The 27,191-nt window shown below is 40.8% G+C and overlaps 1 protein-coding gene across 2 annotated transcripts in view; it reads right to left on the reverse strand.

Moving 5' to 3' along the window:
• LRRK2 (leucine rich repeat kinase 2) overlaps window positions 1-23,309 on the reverse strand; it is a 93,488-nt gene extending 70,179 nt beyond the window's left edge. Inside the window, exons 1-9 of one of the 2 annotated variants that reach the window (XM_083574850.1) lie at window positions 22,604-23,309; window positions 22,335-22,420; window positions 16,886-16,995; window positions 9,783-9,871; window positions 8,281-8,415; window positions 5,180-5,314; window positions 3,940-4,071; window positions 2,760-2,879; window positions 669-793 (exon numbers count right to left, since the gene is read on the reverse strand). In XM_083574850.1, the coding sequence (XP_083430976.1) occupies window positions 669-793; window positions 2,760-2,879; window positions 3,940-4,071; window positions 5,180-5,314; window positions 8,281-8,415; window positions 9,783-9,871; window positions 16,886-16,995; window positions 22,335-22,420; window positions 22,604-23,240 (1,569 nt within the window). In that variant the 5' untranslated portion in view covers window positions 23,241-23,309. The remainder of the gene's footprint in view (window positions 1-668; window positions 794-2,759; window positions 2,880-3,939; window positions 4,072-5,179; window positions 5,315-8,280; window positions 8,416-9,782; window positions 9,872-16,885; window positions 16,996-22,334; window positions 22,421-22,603) is intronic. The other variant, XM_083574851.1, reaches the window with a different exon arrangement.
• Window positions 23,310-27,191: the final 3,882 nt, after the last annotated feature.

The following is a 27,191-nucleotide window of genomic DNA, read 5'->3' on the forward strand; positions in this document are numbered from 1 at the left end:
GTCAGTTTTGATGTCATGTGGATCACAGCATACAATTCTTCACAAGAACAGAGAAGTTTAATAAAATATGGCTTGTGGCTAAATTAGAAGGAATGACATCATATATTAGAATAAGACAAGCAGATACAATTGATATAACGGCCTTCTGTATTATCCTGGTTTAGTCTGGGAAGTACAAAATGTATCTGCTTGCTTAAAAATCTGGACCAAACAAGATTGTCAAGCAGCAAGAGGTTAGGGATCAAGGAAGCCATAGCATTTAAGCTTCTCCATCCCAAGCCCAAGACTTCAAGCCCTTGGACCCTGCTCTCTGAACCACAGTAAAGTCAAGTCCAACTATGCTAACTACTATCCCTGAGCTCCAGTTCCTCTCCAGTAAGATGAGAACAGAGAAATGAGAACAGAGAAATAAGAAATAAAACAGAGAAACGGTGAAAAAAACCAACCACTTCTGAGAACAAAACACACTGAAGATTGTAAGGTATGATTTGAAAATTAAGAATGCAATACATTTTTAAAAAATGCAATACATTATTGGCAGCAAATAAATGCTTAAGAAAAATATTTCTACCCAATTTTATTGTTGTTTCTTCTGGTTGCAATTTATATACAGCACATCATTTAGGACTCTTTTCATGTTTCCCAATTCTTTACCTGCAGTTTCTTACCTGTACATCTATATTTTTCCGATGCGATTTTAATGCTTTATAACAGGCTTCCAGCCAACACAATTCTTTTTCTTCCTCCTCCACCTCCTCCTCTTCCAAGTCTCTGCTTAAAAATATTGTTTCCGCTAGGGGAAAAAGTTATTTATTCGCATTTTGAAAGTATGACTATTCCCTTGTTTTCACACTCTAGAACAGACTACTGAAGGTGATGAAACACAACGATCAAAACACTGCTTATCATTAGGAAAACCAAAAGCACAATGACATATTTATAGCAGAAGCATTTTAACAGAAGCTTCAGCAAGCTACCATTTGACTCAAGAATTTAAGACAGCAACTGAATTCTGTTAAAGCTGAAACCCCATCACTGGTACCAATGGGCATTTTGATACAGAATGGTGTTCATTAAAACTTTAGACTGTGAACTCCAAGCGCATAGCCAAGATTTGGGGTGGGGGCAGGCTCCATGTTAGGAGGGGCAGACTTCATGTTAGGGTGGGAGCAGAACCTCAGTTAGTTGTTTTTATTGATTTACTTGATCTAGGTGAGGCAGCTGCCACCCCCATGGTGTGTTCCTATTATCTACAATTTGCTTTTCTTTCAGCCAGAATAAGATGCTTTAAAATTAAAAGCAAGCTTATGACTGCTAAGACTATGTGTTAGGTCTGTCTTCTATTCCAAGTATTTAGCTGCTTGACTGTCTTAGTCTTAACTGATTAAAACTATTACACTCAAACCAAGATGATTTGAGGTTATTTAATACAGCTAATACGTTGTTTTAAAAGGAGATGACACTCATTTGCAAAGACATCTTCCTATCTGACCATGAGAAGCCAAACTCTGCAACCACAAGCATATGAAATGCTCACAACCTGCTCCTCCAGGCAAACAAAATGATGCTTCGCATATATATTTTTATCCAGCACTCTGCTTATTCATCTCTTACTTCTGCCTTCCTCATTTTTTAAAAAAGATATATTTTTTTAAGAATTCTGGAGATTTACCATTTACTAAGCCTTCTCAGGTGTTCTGCTACAGGGTTTCAGCTACATGCGTTGCTTTAGGCCAGAATGGGAATGGTTGCCCTCTTGACAGGGTAGGCAGAAGATGGCCATTCTCCTCTCCCTTTTTAAAAGTCCCAAACACAGTGTGGCTTCTCAGTGTCTCACCAGCAAGAGAGCACACACAGAGCGGTAGAAAAATAAATAAATACAAGAACAGAAACTGATTGGCACATGATCCATCTCATAGGATGGGTGCACATAGAAAGGCTGTAAGATGCGAAGGTTGAGGAAAATTTCAGGGAGAAAGGAAAGCCCCTGTGCTGCTGACAGGATTGCATAAGAAGTCAGGGGATGTTTGGTGGCCTGCCTGGTAACCTGACTGGAGATGAGGAAGCTATCAGGAGTCTGGATAGAGAAGAAGGGAAACAAAGAACTGGAATATCTGTTATGAGGTGCCAAAGCAACATTGCCCAAAGCATCCTCCTCATGGTCAATACCTGCTCCATCCATAACCTGTGGGATAATTACATGGATTACAGCTATCATGTTGGAAGTCTCCATTAGCTTCAAACATGGGGACCTCAGCAATATTTTGTGAGGAACAGGGTCAGGAGCCCCTCCACCCTTTAGGAAGAACATGGATGATTCAACAGGAGGGGGCTGCTTTCAGCAGCAAGCAGGAACCTCATGCTGATCAGCTCTAACAAGAAGTAATGAATGGGCTGCTAAGGGGATACAAAGAAAATGACTATCGGTTCAGAAAAGTGGAAAACACAATAGTGATTTGGGGCAGAGGGGTTCCAGCAAAGCGTTTATAGAGTCCTTTAGAGCAGTCTTCCCCAACCTGCTGCTGTCCAAATATTTTGGATTCCAACTCCTATTTGCTTGGCCAAATGTCAGGGATTATGGGAGTTTTAGTCCAACAAAATCTAAAGGGCAGCATATTGGGGAAGACTGGTCTACCTTTTCCTTTACTGACAAGGCTATTGTTCATTCAATTTTGCAGTCACATATGACAAAAATATTCTATCAGCGAGTTGTAGGAGCGTTGAGAAACATAATTTCTTTAACTTATACAGCTACTTACTGAGAAGAGCCAAGCAACTGAGGCCTGCAGCCTGCAACTTTGCACTAGCAGGGTATTTTCCAACAGCTGTTACAATGAATTGATGTACATCATTCAATACCAGGATATTGAAAAAGTTTTCTGTATACAAGAGATTTAAAAAAGCTAACTGAGTCGCAAGCAAACACTGGATGCATGCATTTTACACACATACTGCGCAGCAATGGCCATCATATGAAGAAGAAAATAGATATTCATGAAAAGTAAATACAATTTTTCAATCAATGGCCCCAAAATTCTCCTCTCGAAACAACTATGAGTTGTTTTTATCTGTACATAGTTGCAAAAGTGGGGGTACATGAACTGGGGTGATAGTGGCTGCAGTGGGAAAACCTTGTTGCTTTACGGAAGGTCAAATAGATGGGAGCTCTGTCCAATCCCTTGCCTGCTTTCTGTTCCTTCTGAGGAATCACAACTATTCAAAGGCATTTAAGATTGGTTTTGGTTTTGCAATTGTGGCTCTGTAGCCCTCCAGATGTGACTGGACTATATTTCTGAACACCCTGACCATTGATCATGTTGGCTGGGACTAACAGGAGCTGGACTCCAACATCTGGAGGGCCACAGGTTCCATATCCCTGCTTTAAAATGGAAACAGTCCCAAGGAGTCAAATTCAAATCTTGAAACCAAAAGCTATGGTTCTACTGGGAAAATCCCTCCCAAGCAGTACCAATCTGACACATTAAGTAATGTGGCATTTTGTTTTGTTTTTCTGGTGGGGCAGCAAATCTAAACACACCACTGTGAGCAGGTCTCTCCTCAATTTCTTCTCACACAAAAGGGGGTTATTTCCTACGATTAAGGCAGCTACACCCAGAAGAGAAAAGGCCTGAACAAATGAGACCTTTTCAGATTATGTAAGTGCCCAAGATCCAAAGAACTCCTTGGATCTTTAGTGAGTGCTTCTGTGCATTCACTGGGGTTTCACAGCTTTATTTTTCAGCTGCAGCTTCTCTTGCTGCACTGGAGACTGCTCCCCCAAAGTCCCCTGAGCTTCAGGAAATATTGTCAGGCAGCATAGAAAGAAGGGCTTCAGAAGCTCCTCTATATTCATGGAGCTCTTTACTATTTTCTCTACAGATAAATTCAGTTTACTCTAGAAATATCACCCATGTTAAATAAAGGGGATCATGTTCTCACCCAGTGCAAGTTTGTGCAACAAGCAGCAGCTCACTTCCTGAATTGGTTCATTGTCGGGGAAATCTTTCATCATTTCAACAATGACATTGTAACACCTCACATTTCCAGACATAAGAATTTCTGCATTGCTAGCTGAACACAACAGAAGGAATAAACTTATTTGAGAGAAGAAAAATTCATGCACAAGTGTTCTTTTAAAATTGACTGATGGGAATATTAATTCATTGTAAGACTGAAGTGTGCACAACGAAATCACCTTGCGTATTTCTACTGCTAGACCAAGCATGGTTTTTTCCCCTGCATTCTGAACAGAACATTCACAATATCTTAGGCAAACACACAGTTTCAATGTACTGTTACAATGTTCAAAACAGAATTCTGAGAAACCTTTATTTTCAAATGTTTCCCACTTTAGCTTTGGCATGCCAGCTGTAGGCTGAGCAGAAAAGATTGCCAGCAGCCACTATTTCAAAGGCTGACACCCACCCAAAAAAGAATCTCAATGTGTTGTGTTGAGCCTTCCAGTTGTGCTTAGCTCTGTTTCATGCACTGCTTTACTATACTTCCAATTTTTCACTCCATATCTCCAGGCCAGGAAAAGCTTTGCCTGCTTAATCTCTACATTAGGAGCATAGGTAAAAGGTAAAGGTAAAGGACCCTGGACTGCTAAGCCCAGTCGAATTTAACTATGGGGAACCAGCATTTGTCTGCAAACAACTTTCCAGGTCATACGGCTAGCATGATTAAACCTATTAAGTATTATACGCATGAGCGTTATGGTACAGGAAACATGGCCAGGAGGCTGTGGGGAGCACTGCCACTGCTACAAGCAGCAGCTAACCTTTTAAAATTATTTTTAAGAAAGTGAAAAGATGAATGAGAAGAAACCTCCTATAAACCTCATATAAAGAAAGGAAAGTCACTCCCAAAAAGTTTTATGAAATTTGCACATGGTCAATCCCTACACACTCCAGTTTTCATGCAGCACAAACGGTTTCACAAAGAGGATGTGAATTTCAGTACAGCTCTTATACTGAGGAATTGAGCCAAAACAAAGGCAGCACCCATCTTTCAGTTCAGAAATAATTTTCAGACATCAAATACAGATCAGAGCACACCAATGATCTCTCTTTTAGGAACTGCCCTTCATTTGCAAGTCCAGACAGGAACTGCTGATTAATTCTTAAGGGCACACCCTCACCCCATGCACACTCTAAATACTAAAAACTACAATACTTACGTGGTCCTGCCAATGAATGTAAAGACAACAGGGCAAGGAGTACTAAGTTTTCTTTTTTGGGGAATTTTTTGAGCACATTCAGTATGATCATGTGATCTCTGTCCTCAACAAATTCAATCAGCTGCTCCTCTGGAACTGAATTTTAAAAATAAAGACGTAAAGACATAACCTCTTTGATACATGTGTAAATTTTCATTCACTGAAGGCAAACTAAGGATACACCTGGGACAACACAAGAGCAGCCTACCAGCACCAGACCACTATCCATGCTTTCTTCTTCTTTCCAAAGCAAACCTGACTGTTCTAAAGTATAATGAGCAAATGATAGAAGGAATTATGATTCAGGTGAGTTAACAATAGGAAAGAAAAATTAAGAGTGAAGCTAGGGAGACATGAACTTGTTAAAAAAAATAAAACAGACTCCCAAGCCCATAGGTACAGTGGTACCTTGGTTCTCAAACTTAATCTGTTCCAGGAGTCCGTTTGACTCCCAAAACCATTCAAAAACCAAGGCACGGCTTCCAATTGGCTGCAGGAGCTTCCTGCACCCAATCAGAAGCCGCAGAAGCCCCATCAGATGTTCGGCTTCCGAAAAACGGTCACAAACCAGAACACTTACTTCCGAGTTTGTGGAATTCGGGAGCTGATTTTTTCGAAAAACTAAGCCGTTTGGGAACCAAGGTTCCACTGTACCTGCTTTAGCATCCAACCTGCTTTAGCATCCAACCTGCTTTAGCATCCAAACTTCCTCTCTTTCATCTTCACCCACTTCCCTTCTTGGAATCCTCTCTGTTGCAACTTGGAGTTTCATCCATCCTGATGCTCCACATCTGAACTGGTAAAGATATTTCCTCTTTTATGAACAGAAGATAGTGACTTGCGATTTCTCTATTCACCTGTGTCATTTCAATCTTCTGTTACACAACTAACGTGAGCAGACCACTTGTGTGAGCGCTTATTTTTATTTGATTACACTGGTACCTCAGGTTAAGTACTTAATTCGTTCCGGAGGTCCATTCTTAACCTGAAACTGTTCTTCACCTGAAGTGCCACTTTAGCTAATGGGGCCCCCTGCTGCCGCTGCGCTGCCAGAGCACAATTTCTTTCTCATCCTGAAGCAAAGTTCTTAACCTGAAGCACTATTTCTGGGTTAGCAGAGTCTGTAACCTATGAGAAAGTCGCAGAATCATAGAACTGTAGAGTTGGAAGGGACCCTGAGGATCATAACCTGAAGCGTATGTAACCCGAGGTACCACTGTACTTACCCACTCTTTATCCTAAGGTGGGATTGTGTGAGCTGGTTGTCGCTAACTTCTTCACTGGCTCTGTTTTAGCAAAAAAATACTTCTACATCTCTTCCACCTGAGAGATGTGCCAACTCCAGACAAGAGGGCAGTCTGCACATCTCCTAGACAGTGGAAGTCACAGGTTTTGGGGTTTTTTTGGGGGGGTGGATCAGCAGGGAGAGAATTATTTTCCCTTGCTTAGAATGTGTGCTGGTTGTCTGCACAATAGGAATTTTGTACAGGATAGAGAGGAAAAGGAATAGGAAGAGTGACACATTTCCATTTCCTGTCTGGTCCAAAAAATAGTTTTCATTAATGCCTGATTCTTCTTGTACACACCAAACATATTTACGCCACTGTATTCCAACTCCCCTCCCTAGGGAATTCTTTCTAGCTCTAGCTATTGCCTTGATACTAACAGCAGTTGTTGGGTATGAGCTCTGGTGAACAAAAACAAGACCATTAACTACAAAAGTGACTTTTTATTTTATTTACTTTCCACATAGCAGCATGCAGGAGGCTTTTGAACACAGAACACAGGAAACTGCCATATACTGAGTCAGATTACTGGTCCATCTAGCTCAGCATTGTCCATGCTGATTAGAAGCAGTTTTCCATGTTTTCAGACCAAAGTCCCTCCCAGACCTACCTGAAGATTCTGGATATTGTACCTGGGGCCTTGTGTGTGCTAAGCACACACTCTACCGCTGAGTTGCAGTCCTTACTGATGAACCAACTTTATACAATTTTCTTTTTATTATCGTCTTCCAAACAAAACACAAGTCAGACACAAAGGTCTTTGGACTGTTGTATAATTAAAGGATAGTAGATAGACAATCTCCAAAGAAAATTAGATTTTAAAAATAAAAGTCTACTAGGAAGTTCTGAAATCCCTACTGTACAAGGCAAATTGTAGAAAGAATAATGTGTAACACCTTTTTGGCATCAAACAAGTTTGTTGACTTCGATCTGCTTACAGAAAATGATTTTTTAAAAACAAAACTGTACCATTTTCAGAAAAGGATTTCCAAGGTTAAAATAGATTTTTTGGCATGAACGGACCAGTTTTTGGTGCTATTAACTAAATGTTAAATTCACAAAAACTGTGGGTGGATGTTTAACAGGCCAAGCTCTACCACAAGATCCAAGAGATGCCCGTGATCCAGATACAGCATTTGTGTATTGACCGTATGCCATTACCACTCCTGCTGCTGTGTCACAGAAGATTTGCAGCTGGCCACAGCAGTCACAAAATTTTCCAGACACAAGCAAAGGAGCACTAAAGGCAACTGCATAGCATCTCTTTTATGCCTTGGGTTTTCCAGTGCTTGGCAGGACAAGGAATGTATTTAAAGGAATGAAGGGTGGGATCTGCTTTGACACTAATCAGTAGACAGAAAGGTTAATTAAAGACTATAAAGGTACCAATTCAACATCAAGTGATCTGGGATATGTGTCCTTATTTACTGGACAGTCTGTAGCTCCCTGCACCAGTGATGATGCAGATATCCACACTCCTGCGGCTGTCAATCGTAGGAAGAGGTGGTTTCTTTAACCACTATCACCTTGGCTAATCAACTCTTCTTGTTAGCAGCAGCTTACAATTGCAGGTTATCATTGCTACCTACCCAGAACTACTGCTGTCACTTTATTTTCCAAAATAGTGCTTGGAAAATGAGTAATTTAAATGATTCAGTTGAGAATTTAACTACAAAGTATTTTCTTCTGGAACACCTTATTTCACAAACATATTTCCTGTTTCATCAGGCAACACCAAGAACTTGAAGAGCAAAAATACCTGTTCTCACGATTTACCTTTTTCAAGAAGCACGTGCAAAGCTTTACATCCATATTTCTGGATCTCCTCATTATCAGAAAATGTGTCCATGGCATCAAATATCAGTAAAAATACGTCTGTTCCTTCCTCCAAGAGAAGAAGTGTTATTACATCTACAAATGCGGGGGGGGGGGGGGAGAGGGAAGTTGCAGGTTTACCAAAACATTTCTTTTTTTCTGCAGTCACAAACCACTTTAAAAATACATTATCTCAGAATTGGATTGTCAAAAATAAGCCACAAAGATTCAGTGGGACTTACTCCCAGGTATGCATGTAGATTGCACGCCTAAATTACACAACAATCTGATGCATGTTTATGTACAATGGAAGTACAACCCACTGCATTTGATGGGACTTCCTACTAGGAATGGGCAATTTGTCAGATTCTTCCAATCTTAAATTCAGTCCTCCACATTTCCACATCAGTTTGTGATTAAAAACAAAAATAGGATCATTTATCACCATTTTAGTGCACATTTCTCCTGATAAACACATTTTTGTGTGCAATTTTGCCTGTGCACATATTTTTGTAAAGCAATTTCCCATACTCTAATGCATTTTATATGTAATTTTCACTAACATATGCAATTATACACACACTTTAACCTAGTATACACACTTGTGTACATAATGCTTGGCACTGGAAAAATCTGAGAAGTGTGAATTATTTTACAGCACTGTATATGGATTACATAAATTCAGCTTTACACGCAAACTGAATTGAATTTCTTCCCCATCTCCACTTACTTCCAAATAAATATTGTACTAGAACAGCATTAATCCTTAATCCTACTGTTAATCCATTGCCGTTATCATAAAAAATGGCAATGTCCTCAAAAGTAAAAGTGTTAGCAGCCGTTTTACACATTTTCTGCATCCATATAATTTGATAATAGGCAATGCAGGATTCAAGCAAAAAACATAATTGTGTTACCGCTGTGCAAAAAATACAAGTAAAGCTTGTGTCCCTCAGCAAAGCAACAGGTAACATGCTTGCTTTGAAGTCCCTAGGACCAGAATTCTCATGATGTAAAATAATTTAAATCCTTTTACTAGGAAGGGTGACACCTTGGTCTCATGCCGAAATGTGATTTAACAATCAATCTCTCCCACCCTCTTAAGAGCATAAAGTGGGTGGCTGCTTACCTCCCTGCTTCCACAGATAATTGTTGGAGAATGATGGAAGAGTTTTGTGCCATTTTCAATTATGCTTCTGGTTCTATGTTTGAACAGCTTCTGCCACACTAGAACAGCTGCCTGCTCAATCCAGGAATAGGATACTGATGGCACACATACACACTTTTTTTCTCCTGGGATAGGAGGTACTTATGCATTAACTAATGCAATATAGATTAAACAGCCACCAGCACCAATTGTTAAAGGTAAGGTAAGGGTAAAAGGATAAGGTAAATGCAAGACTGGCAGCATTCTGTACAGTATTCTAACCCTAAGTAATTGTAACATTTGAAAAAGGCAGTACCTGAAGAGAGAAGCATATTTAATGCTTTGAGGCCAACTGTTGAAAGGTGTATGTTCACATTGTGGTTTTTAAGCATCTTAAGAATGTGCCTGAAGTGGAAACAGAAAAAAATGAACTTGATACCAGAAAACACTCAAATTAGGTTTCAAGAAAGCTAGTACTTTCCTTCCACATCAGAGTTAATAAAAATCACAACATGACATACATAGATGCTTCTAGTTGCTCTAGTTGAGTGCAACAATGAATAACAACCAATTGAGATGGACATATGCTTCAAAAGACACAACTAGCTAATGGAATCTGAATGAATATCACAGCATGGATGAATATCCAGATGTATATCCATGCACCTCTGAACACAAATCTCACTATCTATATCAGGTGGCTGTCATCAAATATCTACCTGTATACTGAGCATTCAGACCTCTAGGGACCCTCTCACATCACCCAAAGGCAGCCAAATTGATTAGAGCAGGGCAGCCCAACATTCCAGACCAAATGGGATCCAAAAGTACTTCGACACATAACCCACAGGCCGCACACTGCCTTACTGTGGAGAGGTGGGGGGAGCACAGTCAAAATTTGACACACACACACACCCTCATGCTGCCTTTCCAAAGCTGGATAAGTGAGAGCCCTCCCACCTCCTTGCCAAAATCCAGCACTTCACAGGAGGGTAAGGGGCATGAAATGTTGCCAAGAGCTGCTAAAAAAGGGCTTGAGGACTGTGTGTTGGACTGCCCTGGGTTAGAGTGTTAGATTGGGGAGACTAAAGTTCAAATACTCAGCCATGAATTTCAAAAGCCCTAGGCCAGGCACTATCAAATCAGCCTAACCTACCTCAAAGCGTTCCAAGAATGAAAAGGGGATAGAACTGCCCTAAGGTCCTTGGTGGTGGTGGGGATATGAATGGGATACAAGTGTAATAAAATAAATAAAGAACTCCTGGGTTATCAGAGGAAGATGCTATGCATTCTCCCCACTCCGTGCATACACTTGAACCAAAATGAGTTCTGGCTGAAGGGACTGGCATTGTTGCTGAGGATATAGCAAGGCTCATAGGCAAACAACGACCAAATGACCTTGACCGCTGCCCCTTTGCATACAAATGCATGGAGGTGCTCATATAGCAAAGTATTCGTAAGATATTTATGGTACACTGGTGAAATGCAATGCAGCTGAAAGCTTCTACATGATACATACATGGTCCTGCAATGACTTCAAATCACCGTTGAACTTCTGCCAATAAGACAGAGCATCCTCAGCTTTTTGCACTAACTATAGGAAGAGTGATTTAGCTGTTGTTGAAAACGTTTGAGACATTTAGAAAGGAAGATTCAGCTTAACACACTAATTAAGCATGATACTTGTTAAGCTGCCATGGTGCGTTGTCAATATTTATTATGCTGCAGAGGGTACTCCAAGGCACAACTGTCTCCTGTGCAACCGCCTTGTATCATTAACTCTGCACTGACAGACTCCAAGGAAAGATTCAAATCAGCTTAAAACCTTGTCACATACCAGGGTGATATTTCCCCAAAGGGTCTAATTATTAGCTTTGCATTCAGTGCATGTAAATAAGCTTCAAAGATATGCAGAGATGAAGGGATAGGGCAAATTTCCTCCAAACTTTTAGAATGGCTCCACAGGTTATGGAATACAACATCTTAGGCAGCAGTGCTGTATACCTTCAACTCATCCCACATTCAGCTGAGTACAGCGATAAAAAAATAAGAAGATATAGTCAGATATGAAGTTCTTTCATGTCATTTGGTAGTAGTGAAAGTAGGAGCACTGTCAGTTTCATAAGAGAAAAAATGGATTGCTCTCAGAATATAATCCAGGGAGGGCAAGCAGTGCTTAATCTCTAACAAGAAAGACGGCTCAGATCTATGTGACACACTTGCTGTCTGCCCTGGGGATAATTAATTTTAAGAGTATGACAATGGCAACCTATTCTTAGCGATGAAAGTTACTCTGCATATGCTCAGTGGTCATTTTTTTGATCAAATAGAACTGAACAAAAATATTTTTAGCAGGCAGCAAGGCATTTACCTGGTGTCAGTTTATACATGTGTGTATAAACACAAACACACAGAGAACAGCTGGCTTTGCTGTCAATCTTATTCTTCCCTTAATGTGTCAGGTGGGTTTCCCACTTTCTTAATGTGGCATATCTGCTTTTATATTATATACTGTATTGCTATTCCTCAAGATCAACAGATCTTCAGAATTTTTTATCTTCCCAGTTGCACATGCTGTGTTCAAGTACTGCAATTTAACTTAAATGCTAATGCCACATATGCAGCTTAGAACTGTATATTATTTAGAGTCAATGGTGAGCACTGAGATAGGCAAGTTTGCCAACGATACTAAATCATGCAGGGTGGTTAAAATGAAGAGAGATTGTGAAGGGTTCCAAAAGGATATCTCCAAACTGGGTTTATGGACAATGCAATTCAATGTGTTGGCACACTGGAACAAAAAAATTGCAATTTCACACAAACACTCATGGGATCTAAACTAGTGAAACCTTGGAATTGTAGTGTATAGCTCCACGAAGGTGTTGAGCCAGTGTGTGGCAGCTGTGAAGAACGCAAGTGTCATGGTAGGAATCATTAGGAAAGGAACTGAAAATAAAAACATCAGTATCATAAAGCCATTATACAAATATATGGTGAAAACACATTTTGAATACTGTGCATGGTTTTCATCACCCCACCTCAAAAAGGGCATTGTAGAGCTGGAAAAGATTTGGGAAAAGGAAACCAAAATGATCAAGAGAATGGAGCAACTCCCTTACAAGGAAAGGTTACAAAATCTGCGGCTTTTTAGTTTAGAGAAAAGGTGAGTAATGGGAGAAAGAGTTGTATGAATTGATGCATGGTGTAGAGAAAATGGATTGAGTAAAGTTTTTCTCCCTCTCATCAACACTTGAACTCAGGGCTATCCAGTGAAACTGAGTGTTGGAAGATTCAAACTGTGGATTTCACTCCCAAAAGTAGTAGTGTTTGATTATTTTTAAGAAGTATTGGGGAAATTCGTGGAAGATAAGTCTATCATACCTGCAATAGGTATGCTTTGCCTCCATGGCCGGAGCTAGTAGGCGCCTGAATACCATTTGCTGGAAACAGCAGGAGGTGACAGGAGCTAACCTGCTACAGTTTAGCAGGTCTATCAACTGATGAGTTTTCTTCTCGATTTCTGGAGAAGTATACATTTATGTGACCTTACAAAACATTTTTGGCTGGATCCAAGTGTCCTCCTGCCAATGAAAGGGCTTGAGCCCAGAAGAGGCCCCTGTGAACAGAAGGGGGGGATTTTCGCCAACCCCCCCATCCCCAAGTATAATTTCATTTGCTGCTATGGTTACCCACCTACCTAAGGTAGATTGTTTTAAGGGTACAGGAAGAAGGCAGAATCAAGATGCCGCAACACCCCATTTAATAGGCAGAACTCCACACATGTAACTCCAACTCTGTGTTTATCAAGGGACAAACGTCATGAAAATTAGGAGTAGGAAATATGTGTAAGCCTATGAACTAATATAGTAAGAAGCAGCTACCAATATGAAGGTGGGGTAAAAAAAACGCGCAGAAAATTATTAGTTCACTACTCAGATCAACAGTAAAACATATTCCGGAAACCTCCCTCCCAGTATTCACAACCTCAAAAGCTGTTTAAAGACAGAAGTAAAATGTTTTCATCTCCCCTACTTCCTGAAAGCTCTGTGACAAAACAGATGTTGAAATATTCAGAAAGTAACTAGGAGACTTTACTTTTTTTCCTCCTTGAAAATGGTTACTATTTACCACAACATTAGTCATCAGACCCAAGGGACAAGGTAGGCTGTCTGGGCAGATTTAGCCTAGTTCTACCACAGAAACATCCAAGAGTCCTGTGGCATCTTAAAGACTAACACATTCATTATGGCAAAAGCTTTCATGAAAAATTCATCAGTTACAGAAGTTTCTGTTCTCTAAAAAGGGACAGATATTTTTCTGAAAGTTTTAATCATCTTACAGCACTGCTGTTGTGTGTACATTTTTAAGATTTCCTTTAGCATATCCAGGTCATCCGCTTGATACTAATATACAAATATAGACAAAATAAGCATTAATATCACATTTCCGTGATTTTTTACTCAGCTCATAAGAAAGAGAGATGGACTTATTACCACCCTAAAAACTCATTAAAAGCTAGAGACACTTAGGTAAAACTAAGAATGTAATGAGAAAAAGCCTATCTTCTCCAAACCTTCCACCCAGGCCCCTTTTGTGCTATAGAAGTTGTTGCCCAAATTAGCTCTACCCAACCTCACTGGAAGGACAGATCGTGAAGCTGAGGCTCCAATACTTTGGCCACCTCGTGAGAAGAGAAGACTCCCTGGAAAAGACCCTGATGTTGGGAAAGATTGAGGGGACGACAGAGGACGAGATGGTCGGACAGTGTTCTCGAAGCTACGAACATGAGTTTGACCAAACTGCGGGAGGCAGTGGAAGACAGGAGTGCCTGGCGTGCTCTGGTCCATGGGGTCACGAAGAGTCGGACACGACTAAACGACAACAACCTCACACATTTGTAATCAATTTCCTCTGCAAGAAACTTAATAATAATAATAATAATAATAATAATAATAATAATAATAATAATATTTATACCCCACCCATTTGCTTCTTTGAAGCTTATGCACAGATCCTATAAGCAGTACAATGTCTTGTTGGAAGGAAAATGATGTAAACTGGAGGGGAATATAATCTGAACAGTGGTTCCATCTGGGAGAACCCCTTGTGTTACGATGCCACAGCCTTGTGTAGCAGCAGTTTTTGGTGACTGGTTCTAACAGAGGCGAGAGGGAGACAATCTCAGATTTTATTAAGTGGGTCCTGAATCAGCTTAATTTAGGCTCCCTTGGGCCTGAAGAACACCACAGTCACCTTTGAATGGACTTAACCATGCAGGGTTCCTTTACCTTCTTAGTCTGGCTGGTGTGGTTAAGAGCAGAATCTGATTGGCTGAAGGTCCAATCAGTCAGGTGGGAGTTATATGTCACAGGGAAGTCAACTGTCAGTTAAGGAAAAGCAGTTGAGGAGGTGGAAGAGAAAGCAGTTGATGAGGAAGGAGTGAGCAATTCCCTTTTGGGATTATAGGGACAGAACTGCCAAAACTGTATAGAAATTTATTTATGTATGCTACTACAGCAGCAAGAATATTACTGGCCCAGATATGGAAAAAAGAAGTCCCAGAAAAGGAAGAATGAATTCAAAAATTTATGGAATATGCAGAAATGGCGAAACTTACCGGAAGAGTAAGTTATAACCTTTTATAAAAGAATGGAAATGGTTTATTGAATATCTACAAATAAATTGTAAACAGATAAGAACATTGGCAGGATTATTGTAATAACCTGCAGTTTTATAAAAGTATATATTAAAGTAGATGAACAAATGAGTAAACTAAGTTAAGTTGGATATGCAGAAAATATTAAAAATAAATTTAAGGAACTGCAGAAAGAGGGGGAAGTCAAGTTTTGAAATGTTAAAATGATTATAAAATTATTGAAATGTATAAAATTGAAAATCATAAATAAAATTGTAATAAAAAAGGAAGGAATGAGCAAAGGACCAGAGGGAAAAGCTGAGGAGAATAGCTAAGGCCTGGATATTAATACTTTGTGTGTTGTTAATACTTGTGTGGTCAAGATTGGAAGGGACCTGGTGACTGAGTTGGGCTGAGAAGTTCTCCTGAGATTACACAAGTGGCCTAACCTCTCCAAGCATCCAGCACACTGGTACCTCAAGTTGCATTCCACTCTTGTTATGGACTTTCAGCTTACAAACGCAGCATGCTCACATGAGCGATCTGCGCGCTATGCGCATGCGCAGAACCACTGGATCGTGCCGCGCACATGTGCAGAAGAGGCGCTCTAGTTGTGGACTTTTCGGGGTGCAAATGGCACCCCAAAACGGATTAAGTCCGCAACTAGAGGTACCACTGTACAAGAAGAAGGAAATTTAGGAGGCAGACTGCCTCCAGCGGCTAGACTGGGTTGTGGGAGTAATTGGCTCGGGTGGAAGTTAATGGAATTTGGCCTGAGGTAAAAGCCACTAAAAGGCTGGGGTCAGCAACATTGTCTTGAGGCTACAGAAACTCTTGTCAAGCACTTTTAAGACCTTAATGTAAATACTGTAATGCTGCTTCCTTATGTACATAGTTTCCACTCAATAAAACAATCTTAGTTAAAATATCGTCCTTTGTCTAGTGCTGGCATCCACTTCACATCTAAGCTTAATACACTAGCTACCAGCAGGTTTTGTAAACATTCTGAGAGAATTGGTGGCAGTGGAAAATTAAAAAACACAGATGTCTAAACCTGTTTTTCACATAGTGAGGCTGAGACAATCAGGTATTCCTGACATCAGATATTATAGTCTGGTCCACAGTAACAACATGCAAAATTAAACACCAACTTATTATATTTACAACTGTTCTTTCTTCTCTTCTGAGAACCATTCATTCATTTGGTTATTAAGTCAAAGGAGAAGCAGCAAGTCTTCTGCCAACAGTTAGTGACAATTTATTATTCACTTGTTTTTAGTGTAAGTTATCAATATTCTTGCAGGGAACTTTGTCAAAACACATATTTTAAAACAATACAAATGCACTAGGTGATAAACAGATTTTAAACATAACAACAGTGAACATTTACACTAAAGTCACCCTGCCACGAAATAATAAAACCAAACCAAACACAACAATCCATTTATACATTACAAAAGCTAAAATGGCACACCACTCTAGGAATTTCTTTCCATATTTTGTTTCTTTCCAAACCTAGCGAACAGCCCCACAATCTCAAATGGGAAATTATTATTAGGTCAAAAAACAACAACAACCCCACACATAACTCTTAATCTGAGGTGTTCTAAACAACTCTTGCCCCCAAATTGTGATAAAAGTAAGGCTTGCTTGATTTTGCCCAGAAACTGAAATAGTTAACAAAGGTTTAGGGAAGACAATAACAGTAATTTCTATGTATTTCCATTTTGTGGAAACACTGAATTATACACATTACACTATTTTTTAAACATTAATGTACTTACTGGTGAACACCAAGCACTTCCCAATCCTTCCCAACACCTTGAGGAGCTGCTAAGTTATGAAGCGTGTCTGGGCAAACTTCGATAAGTTTGCAAAGAAGCGACCATCCCACCTTAAAAGCAAAAAACACAACAAGTTTTAAAAGCACACATCAAGCTCTTTTTTGCACCATCACAAGACTCTACAACTACAAAGTTCTTAGGATGGACTGTTACAATGGCAGATTTAGCTCAACTTTCAAAACATGCTATTCCACTATTCAGATTGAGATACAGTGGTACCTCGGGTTAAGTACTTAAATCGTTCTGTAGGTCTGTTCTTAACCTGAAACTGTTCTTAACCTAAAGCACCACTTTAGCTAATGGGACCTCCTGCTGCTGCCGCGCCACCGGAGCATGATTTCTGTTCTCATCCTGAAGCAAAGTTCTTAACCTGAGGTACTATTTCTGGGTTAGCGGAGTCTGTAACCTGATGTGTATGTAACCCGAGGTACCACTGTACTAGTTTACAAGTTTTTAACTTGTAGTGGTTTGAGGGGATTTTTAATTGATTTTTTGCTTCAAAAATATTATCTCTCTCTCTCACACACATATATACATGCACAATTGCTATTTAAATACACATACACAAAAACACTTCCTCCTATGGCACAATTTGGGTATTTTCATTCTGCATTTGATTCCAACTGCCAGTCCAAAGAAAGTAGACAGCTACTGCTATTGTCACAAGACACCTTTGGAGCCTCATTCACATGCTTAGGGATTTTCCAACACTACTCAAGCTTCCATAAGAGAGACTTCAGCTTGGTAATTCACTGATAATGTATGCATCATACATAGTGAGATAGGCATTGTGGACGCAGTGTATTAATGTGTTATCAATGCACTGCATGTCCAGACAATCTGGAAGCAATGCCCACATCATTCCAGTTCAAAGAATATCCATTTAAATGGTATACTACATAGAATATACTTTCAACTGTGAATAATACACACTTAAAAGGTCAGATCTCTATAGAATAAACATCGAAGTGGTAATATGAAAGGATTCCAGAGGCGTCCTGCCAATTTATGCATGCCATGTGACCAATTCGCAACACAAGTACATATTTGCATTTTAAGTGTATTACTTATTTAGTCAAATTCAGAAACTGAGGTCTGAAATATAAACTTCTAGTTTACCCTAAAGGCATTAAGATAGTAAAGGCAAATCACCTAAGGACATTACAGTATTTTTCGCTCTGGAAGACGCACCTAGTTTTTAGAGGAGGAAAACAAGAAAAAAAATCTCTCCTCTGCGCAGCGCCTCTCCAGCAAAGCGGGAGGAGGAACGGAGCCCCTTCCATTTCTCCTCCTGCTTCACTGAAGGGGCGCAGCGCCTCTCCAGCGAAGCGAAAGAATGGAGCCCCTTCCATTTCTCCTCCCAGCTCTCCATTTCTGCGCAGCACCTCTCCAGCGAAGCGGGAGGAGGAATGGAAGGGGCTCCGTCTCTCCTCCCGCTTCGCTAAAGGGGCGCTGCGCAGCGCCATTCGCTCCGTAAGACGCACACACACTTTCCTTTACTTTTTAGGAGGAAAAAAGTGTGTCTTATGGAGTGAAAAATACGGTACTTCTCCTTCTGTCAATTTCAAGAGATAAAACACACTGTCATGAGGATCTGAAATTGGTTTTCACTTCCTAAAATCATAGAATTGTAGAGTCGGAAGGGATCCCAAGGATGATCTAGTCCAACAAATAGGACGCAACATACAAGTTAACAAGGCACAAAATATGATGAGATTGGCCCAAGTTTTTCTTGTTATTTCTCTCCTGATCCAATCCTTTGCAGTGACGGCAGCATCCGGTGCTTTGCTACCCAGCAACAGTCCAAGCATTGAACATGGAACTACTAGCAAGTAGGGGGAAAGTCATTGCGTCTCTTAAGAGTGTTGCTTCAAGGGCTTTTGGAGAGTAGCATGAAAGTGAAAAGACAAGAGCTGCTAGAAATGCCTTGTGCTTGTGTATAAGGGCCTCAGGGCAGCCCTGTTCCTCAAGTGACAACATAACTAAAAGCCACTTCAAATAATCAGCAGAATCAAAATAGGAGGAATTATCATGGAATCTACCATTTCAGGCAGATTGCCAACGCTCCGGGTTACGAAAGTGCATCCCGCACGGATCACGTTTGCAACCCGAGCGTCCACTGTATTCTACTTTCCCCCCCAAGAGTGCAGAGATCAAATATTTCCTCGTCCACATTCCTGAAAACTCCTCCCCTCACACTTTGAAGGAAAAGCTTTAGCCACTTGATTTGGTAGATTTTATAAAACCAAAGCAAATTGCTTATTTCCAGAAATGCATAGTGTAGGATGCACATTTGGCTTTACGGCACAAGCCACTGCTTGTATTGCAGTCATGAAGCCAATAATAAACTAGCATGTTGATTTGCCCTGATAAAAAAGGCCACAGCAGTGCAAAGAGTCCATAATCATCAACTTTGTCCAAAGCATCCATTTCTTTGACTATGCAGAAGGATCAAACCCTGAACAGAACAGGGGGGGGGAAATCACTTCTTATTTAATTTGAGTGTATGATAACTTAATCATGGAGAGATCTTCACAGGTACCCTCCCCCAAAAGCAGAACCAGACTTGATAGGACATAGAGGCTGCCGGCTGCCTTCTTGTTCATTTCTGCCTGAAAAACACTCATATTATTATGATAACTAAACACACCCACATAATTTCCTTTTTAAAATGTATGGTTCGCATTCCAACAGTTTCCTTTATTTAAAATTACTGCTTGAGGTGTGATATTCTCTGCTCATTATACAATATGTCATGCACTTAAAGCAGAAACCATTTATATCAGCCGGATGGAACAGATATGTAAATTTCTTGACATTTAGTCTCTAGCTATTTTGTATTCATGTTTTCTAAGAACGTTGTTTGAAAATACTTATAGTTACATATCTCAATTAAAATTATACATGCAAATCAAGCAAAGTTGAATAACTCCTTTAAATAATACTTTTCACATTGTTGTTTTAAAGTGGGCTAGCCTGTTAGAACATCCAGGTCAAATCTTAAGACATATAATAGATGGGTTCATTTCCTTTCAACTTGCGCTGCTTTTCAACTTAACCAAAATGAGACAGCAGTTGTGATATAAGACCACCATGCTGAAGTCTAGAAGTCTATACCTGCAGCACGTATTTTACAGTTAACATTTTTTCCAACATGAAAATAAACTAATGGCAAGAATTTCATGGGTTACACCATTGCCTGCCATCAAATTTTTTTTTATTAAATAATTTTTATTTATTAAATTTCTATATTGCCCTTCATTCAAGGATCAAAGGGTGGTTTACAAAAGGTAGAAATGCCCCAGGGGAAGAGCTTCAAGACAAGGTCAATTGGATTTACGGAACTGGAATAATGGCTGAACTTGAACATTCAAGTTACAGATAGGTAGCCGTGTTGGTCTGCCATAGTCAAAACAAAAAATTTTTTTTTCCTTCCAGTAGCACCTTAAAGACCAACTAAGCACCTTAAAGACCAACTAAGTTAGTTCTTGGTATGAGCTTTCGTGTGCATGCACACTTCTTCAGATACCTTCAGTATATTCAGTATCTGAAGAAGTGTGCATGCACACGAAAGCTCATACCAAGAACTAACTTAGTTGGTCTTTAAGGTGCTACTGGAAGGAATTTTTTTTTTTTGTTTTGAACATTCAAGTCACTTATTTTTGCAGTACTCTCATTTTCAAAGGGTAGACATGCACTAGCCTCATGCACTAGCAGCGGAAACATCAAGTTTTAGGGCACCTTAAGGATGAATGCATATGTCATGAGCCTAACAGTTTGTCTTCAGGATGGCACGTTTTTTCTTGCTTCCCCATTTTCAAGTAACTCACACATGCGCCTTTCAGAGAGATATGAACTGAACCCAAATTTGCTTTAGAAATGGGTACAAATTGAGTTGAGACATCCCCAATCACCACAAAGAGCATCTTTGGACCTAGGATTTCCGTTTGGGCATCCCCTTCTATATCCCTTTATCATATAAAACTTTGCAATAGACATCACCCTGGAATAAAGTTAGGTTGGAGAAAACAAAGTCAAATTGTTCTTCATCTGCTGGGATAGCTCAGTGAGTAGATCACGACTCTCTTAATCTCAGGGTTCTGGGTTCGAGCAAAAGATTCCTGCATCTCAGGGGGTTGGACTAGAAAACCCTTGTGGTTCCGACTCCACAATTCTCTATGCGCTGGACTAAAAAGTGGGAGCAGGGGTGGGAGAAGTAAAAAAAAAAAAAGAGGAGCCAATAGCTCAGTGGGTTAGAGCATGTCGCTGATAAAGCCAAATTGCCATTTGGGCCACCTGTTTCTTCCTGCCTTGGACAAGATGACCTGGGGAGGGGGGCGGGTCCCTTCCAAGTGCTCAATTCTACGACCTAACAAACAGTTCTTTATTTTTTATTTTGTAGGATTTTTATTAAGTTTTTCTATTTTACATTTTAGAATACAGTGGTACCTCGGGTTAAGTACTTAATTCGTTCCGGAGGTCTGTTCTTAACCTGAAACTCTTCTTAACCTGAAGCACCACTGCTGCCGCTGGAGCCCGATTTCTGTTCTTATCCTGAAGCAAAGTTCTTAACCTGAAGCACTATTTCTAGGTTAGTGGAGTGTGTAACCTGAAGCGTATGTAACCCGAAGTACCACTGTATTCTTTTAAACCACCTTAAACCAACGGCTTCCCTTCTTCTCTTTCTCATTCTCATTACAAAAAAAATTTTTTTTCTTTCCAGTAGCACCTTAAAGACCAACTAAGTTAGTTCTTGGTATGAGCTTTCGTGTGCATGCACACTTCTTCAGATACACTGAAACAGAAGTTGCCAGATCCTTCTATATAGTGAGAAGGTGGGGAGGGGTATTACTCAGAAGGGTGGTGGGAATGGGTGATTGGCAGATCAAAGCCATTTTTCACCTTCTCACCCCTTGCTTTTTCCTGTAAGACCTATTGCAGTCGTTAAGAGTCGTCAACAGGCTCATCACAGCTATCTGCCAATCACCCATTCCCACCACCCTTCTGAGTAATACCCCTCCCCACCTTCTCACTATATAGAAGGATCTGGCAACTTCTGTTTCAGTGTATCTGAAGAAGTGTGCATGCACACGAAAGCTCATACCAAGAACTAACTTAGTTGGTCTTTAAGGTGCTACTGGAAAGAAAATTTTTTTTTTTTGTTTTGACTATGGCAGACCAACACGGCTACCTATCTGTAACTCATTCTCATTAATCCCTGAATATTTTACACACGCGAAACCATTCAGTATTGCATCCATCAAAACTGATCTACACCGTTGAATTTATCATCTCAGTGCTGCCAGCGGGTTTTTTTTAAAAACGCACACATTTTTCACCCATGCAAGCATTTTCCGTTCTTCTTTTAAAGGTGCTGTTATTCATTTACCTGCTGCACGCTCGCCACCCTCATGTAGGAGGCCAGCACCAACAACAGAGGCACGTGGACGTTCTTGCCGACGAGCAAGGGAGGACCTGAGCGAGACCAAAGAGGGAGAGAAAAGAAATAAAAAGGAAAAAGCGAAATAGGAAAATGCCGGGGGGGGGGGGGAGAGAGAGAGAGAGAGAGCGAAAAAGTTATTGCCACGTTACTCAACAGCTCGGAAAGCCAAGCAAGAATGGAACCCCGAAACGCGGAGGCTGCTCTCCGGAGATTACCGCTGGGCGACGAGGCGAAGGCGAGGAGATCCCTCAGGATCTGGACGAGGGTCTCGATCTGCTTCCCTTCCTGGACATTCTTCAAGCGGACGATGAGTTTCTGGAGAGCCGCTTCCCTCTCCTCCTCGTCGCCCCGGCAGCTCCTGCCGCTCCCCCTCCGGCCGCTGCTCATGTCTCCCTCAGCGGCCACAAACTTTCCCTCAGCGAGAGCAGCTCGGAGGGATCCCCCCTCACAAACCCCGCAGCCCCACGGCAGGCTCCCTCCTGCCCGCTCGGCCGCGACGGAGGAGGAGGAGGAGGGGTGGCGGCGGCGAAGGGAGCCGGCAGTGCGCGCCCCATGCCCGTAGATGGCGCTTTCGTTGCGGCCGTTTGGCTCGAGGAGGGGAGGGAAAAAGAGGCGGGAAATCAGCTCGGCCGGCCTGGCGGCTTGGCTTTCCCGAGCCTGGTCAAGGGGAGGGAAGCGGGAGGAGCCGCAGGCGCCGAAAACGAAACCGAGGGAGCGGGGAAAGGGATTTTTTACGGAGGGAGATGGCTGGGCAACTCGGGGTGAGGGGATGGGGGCGGCGAAGTGCCCCTCGCCCGCGCAAAAAAGGCGGCTCTCCTGAGGGAAGGATGCGGGGGGGAATGGCGACCTCATGGCGTGGTTGTGTGAGGCGGGAGGAAAAGGGTTTCGAGGCGCCCTCCCGCCTCAGAGTTTTGTTTTTCCAGAAAATTTATTAGTTTTCTCTTATAACACATAGACAAAAACGGGGGGGGGGGCATTACATTTGACACAACAATAAAACGCACAAAATAAACGAAGAATTTTTTCTTCTTATTCCCTGGTGTATTTACATTGCTAAAAGGCTTCCTCGACACCCTCCAATCTGGATTTCATCCTATTACATATTTAGCAGTTCCCAATTTCATATTTATAACATCACTTTCTTCTTTCATTACAAACTTCTGAAGCTTACTTCCAATTGTCATCCAAAATCATCTTTATTATCAACCTTTTTCTATCCCTTAGCCTAATCTGTTACTCATAGGGGTTTCCTAATTATCTTATATCACAGTATCTCACTAAATATTCTTTAAATTTCTTCCAGTCTTCTTGCGTTTCCTCCTCTTTCTGGTCGCGGATTCTTCCAGTCAGGTCAGCCAGCTCCGAAAAGTCCACCTTCAACTGCCATTCTCATGTCAGTATTTCTTGCATTTTCCAATTTTTGGCTAATGAAAGTCTTGCTGCTGTAGTGGCATACAAAAACAGTCTAACATCCTTCTTGGGCAGTTCCGGTCCTGTTCCAAGGCTTCTGGTTTCTTAATAAATGCTATTTTCAACATTTTTTAAAATTCATTCTAAATCTTTTCCCAGAAGTCTTTCACCTTGGGACACGTCCACCACATGTGAAAAAAGTGCCTTCTTTCTCTTTACATTTCCAACATAAGTTATCGTTAGTGTGGTAATGAGTTGACAAAAGCAAGCTGAGGGGAAAATATCCCCGGTCATAGCGGGTATCCCTGCCTTCATTCTTCCATGTATATTATTACTATTATTATTAATTTCCTTTTCTTCAAAAGGTGAAATCAGGAAGAAGGGACGTTGGATAAAAAGTAGAGATATCAAGGGAATTTTTTTTGTTAATTTTGGAATTAGTGCAACATTAATGAAATATCAGGGAATATGCTGGAAAGGAACTAAATTGGCTTTAGCAGAAATGATTTAAGGAGATATGTATGAATATGATGTAAACTTTGAAATTTTAAGATTTTTAAGATAAGATAAGGTTAAAGAGATTAAGGTAAATTGAATAACAGATTATATTAAAAGATGGAAAGGTTATGTTGAATTAATAAATAAGATAGATTGTGAAGATTAATCATTTAAATTAAAATTGAGAAACATGGGAAGAATTTGCTGGAATAACGAATTAAACTAGAATACAAAAAGGGAGGTGTGAGGAGGTTCAAGAAATAAGCAAATGAAAAGTTGTAATCTGAGATTTGTATTTTTCTTTTTTTTTTGCTGTATTTTTCTGTTTTTCTTGTTTCTTTTTTCGTGTTTATGTATTGATGAAATTTTGAATAAATATCATTAAAAAAAAAAAAGTGATCGCAGGCTGTTGCCAAAACTTGACGGGAATGAAGCTGAGGGAAGTGGGGTTTTTGGATGGTAGTATAAAGGAGGACATGGCCAGTTCAACACTAATAATAATAATAATAATAATAATAATAATAATAATAATTTATTTATACCCTGCCCATCTGGCTGGCTTTCCCCAGCCACTCTGGGTGGCATACAGCACCTAAAAATCGTAAAACATTAGACATTAAAAACTCCCCTAAACATCGTTGCCTTCAGATGTCTTCTAAAAGTCAGATAGTTGTTTATTTCCTTGACATCTTATGGGAGGCAGTTCCACAGGGTGGGTGCCACCACCGAGAAGGCCCTCTACCTGGTTCCCTGTAACTTTTGCTTCTTGCAGCAAGGGAACCGCCAAAAGGCCCTACCATATCTTCCAACATTTCTCTGGTGAAAATAGGGATTTCCATAATAATCATTTTACTATTTATGCCCCATGCATCTAACTGACTTAGCCCAGCCACTTTGGGCAGCTTCCAACATATGTAAAAACATTAAAAAAACTTTTTTAATATAAAAAAAAACCATATACAGGACTGCCTTCAGGTGGCTGCAGGGGTCAGATAACTCCATACCCTCCAACATTTCTCCCATGAAAAGAGGGATATCCAAAGGAAAAGTGGAACATTACAGGATCAAATCAGAAACTGGGGCGGCTTCTGTAAATCCAGGACTGTCCCTGAAAAATAGGGGCACTTGAAGGGTCTGACATGCATCTATCCTGAGTATTAGATGGATAAATATTTATTTTGCACTTTGATATCAGATTACATATCATTCCACGAGAGAGAGTTGCTTGCATTACCCTTTTTCATTTTCTGATGTCATTATGCAAGAACTACCCCATAAAAGGGACTGAGTTCAGTCTTCAGTGGACAGTGTCTACCCATCTCATGATTTCTTTTTTCTGCTTGCTCTAAGGTCGGCATATCAGTAGAACAAATACTTCACATTAAACATCCAGCAGTAGCAGATACCAGGAGTTTTCTGGTAAATATATCAGAGGGCTCATGACACAGTAAAATGTGACTCATAGCAATCCCTGTAAACCCATAGCTTGTTCAGCTATTTCCCACCCATGTACTGAATGAGGAAACAGAATGACATCACCTCCTCTTCCCTCCCATCTGCAAATTTTAGTATAAAATTTGTACACACAACTGTTTTAGAGTGGCCAGATGTCCTACTGACAATCCTCTTTTTAAAGATGTTCTCAGTTTAAAGGCCTTTCCAGTCCCAGCTTAGGACCAAAAAGAGAGCAGAGGTCTTGAAGTTGCCAATCAAACAAAACCCAGACAGCAGATAGAAATGCAAGATGTGTACTTGACTATTTAAATTACCGTATTTTTCACCCCATAGGACGCACCGGCCCATAGGACGCACCTAGTTTTTTTGGGGGGAAATAAAGAAAAAAATTGTTATTTCCCCCCCAGGTGCGGGGCTGCTATCCGCAAGCCGTGGGAGAGCTGCGCGAAGCCGGAAGCCTGGGGCGTGCTGAGCTCAGCACACCCCAAGCTTCTGGGTGCAGGCAAGCCCTCCGCTAGCCCTGGGAGAGCTGCGCGAATTTGCGCAGCTTTCCCACGGCTTGCGGATAGCTTCCTGAAGCCTGGAGAGTGAGAGGGGTTGGTGCGCACCGACCCCTCTCGCTCTCCAGGCTTCAGCGAAAGCCTGCATTCGCCCCATAGGACGCACACACATTTCCCCTTCATTTTTTGAGGGGGAAAAGTGCATCCTATAGGGCGAAAAATACGGTATAGCATTTCTTTCTAAATGTGCATATATGTATGTATGTTAGCAAATGTATGCACGTTTTCGGCAAATCTGTGTATCCCCTTGTCCTTTTTTTTTTTTTTTTTTTAAGCAATTGTTGAAAACAAATGGGAAGGGATGTGGTCCTGCTCCCCTCCCCTCCCTCCTTCAGGTAGTGGTCTTAATATTTATTTATTTATACATACATACATACATACATACCCATCTGACTGGGTTTCCCCAGCCACTCTGGGCGGTTTCCAGCAGAATATTAAAATACAGTGATTCATCAATGTCCCCATTGTGTTGAAAAGGCTGTGGGAATTGTGGTTCCTCTTTCCATGCACAGTGGGCCTGCAATACAGTGCAAAAATTATGGGGAAATGTTATTTTCATTGACAGCAGCACAACTGGCCGTTGCTCGTCCCTGGAAAGGCAAATCAGAGCCACTAAGGGAGACCTGGATTATCTATGTATGGCTATCAGGGGCATGTCAAAAGGGGATAAGGTGTTTGAGATTTAGTTTCTGTTCTTTTTCATGAGTAAGGGACAACATACTCTCAAAGTCTCTATCTGAAATTTCATGCACATCAGTTAATATCTCGACCCCTCTCCACTGAATTGAAATTTCAGCCTTCACAACGTAGGAAAACGGCCAAGTAAACAGCTATTTTCGTGGAGGAGGGTCAATATATTAACTGATACGCATGAAATTTC

Source organism: Podarcis filfolensis, assembly GCF_964270895.1.
Source record: "Podarcis filfolensis genome assembly, chromosome: 10".
Lineage (NCBI taxonomy): Eukaryota > Metazoa > Chordata > Lepidosauria > Squamata > Lacertidae > Podarcis > Podarcis filfolensis.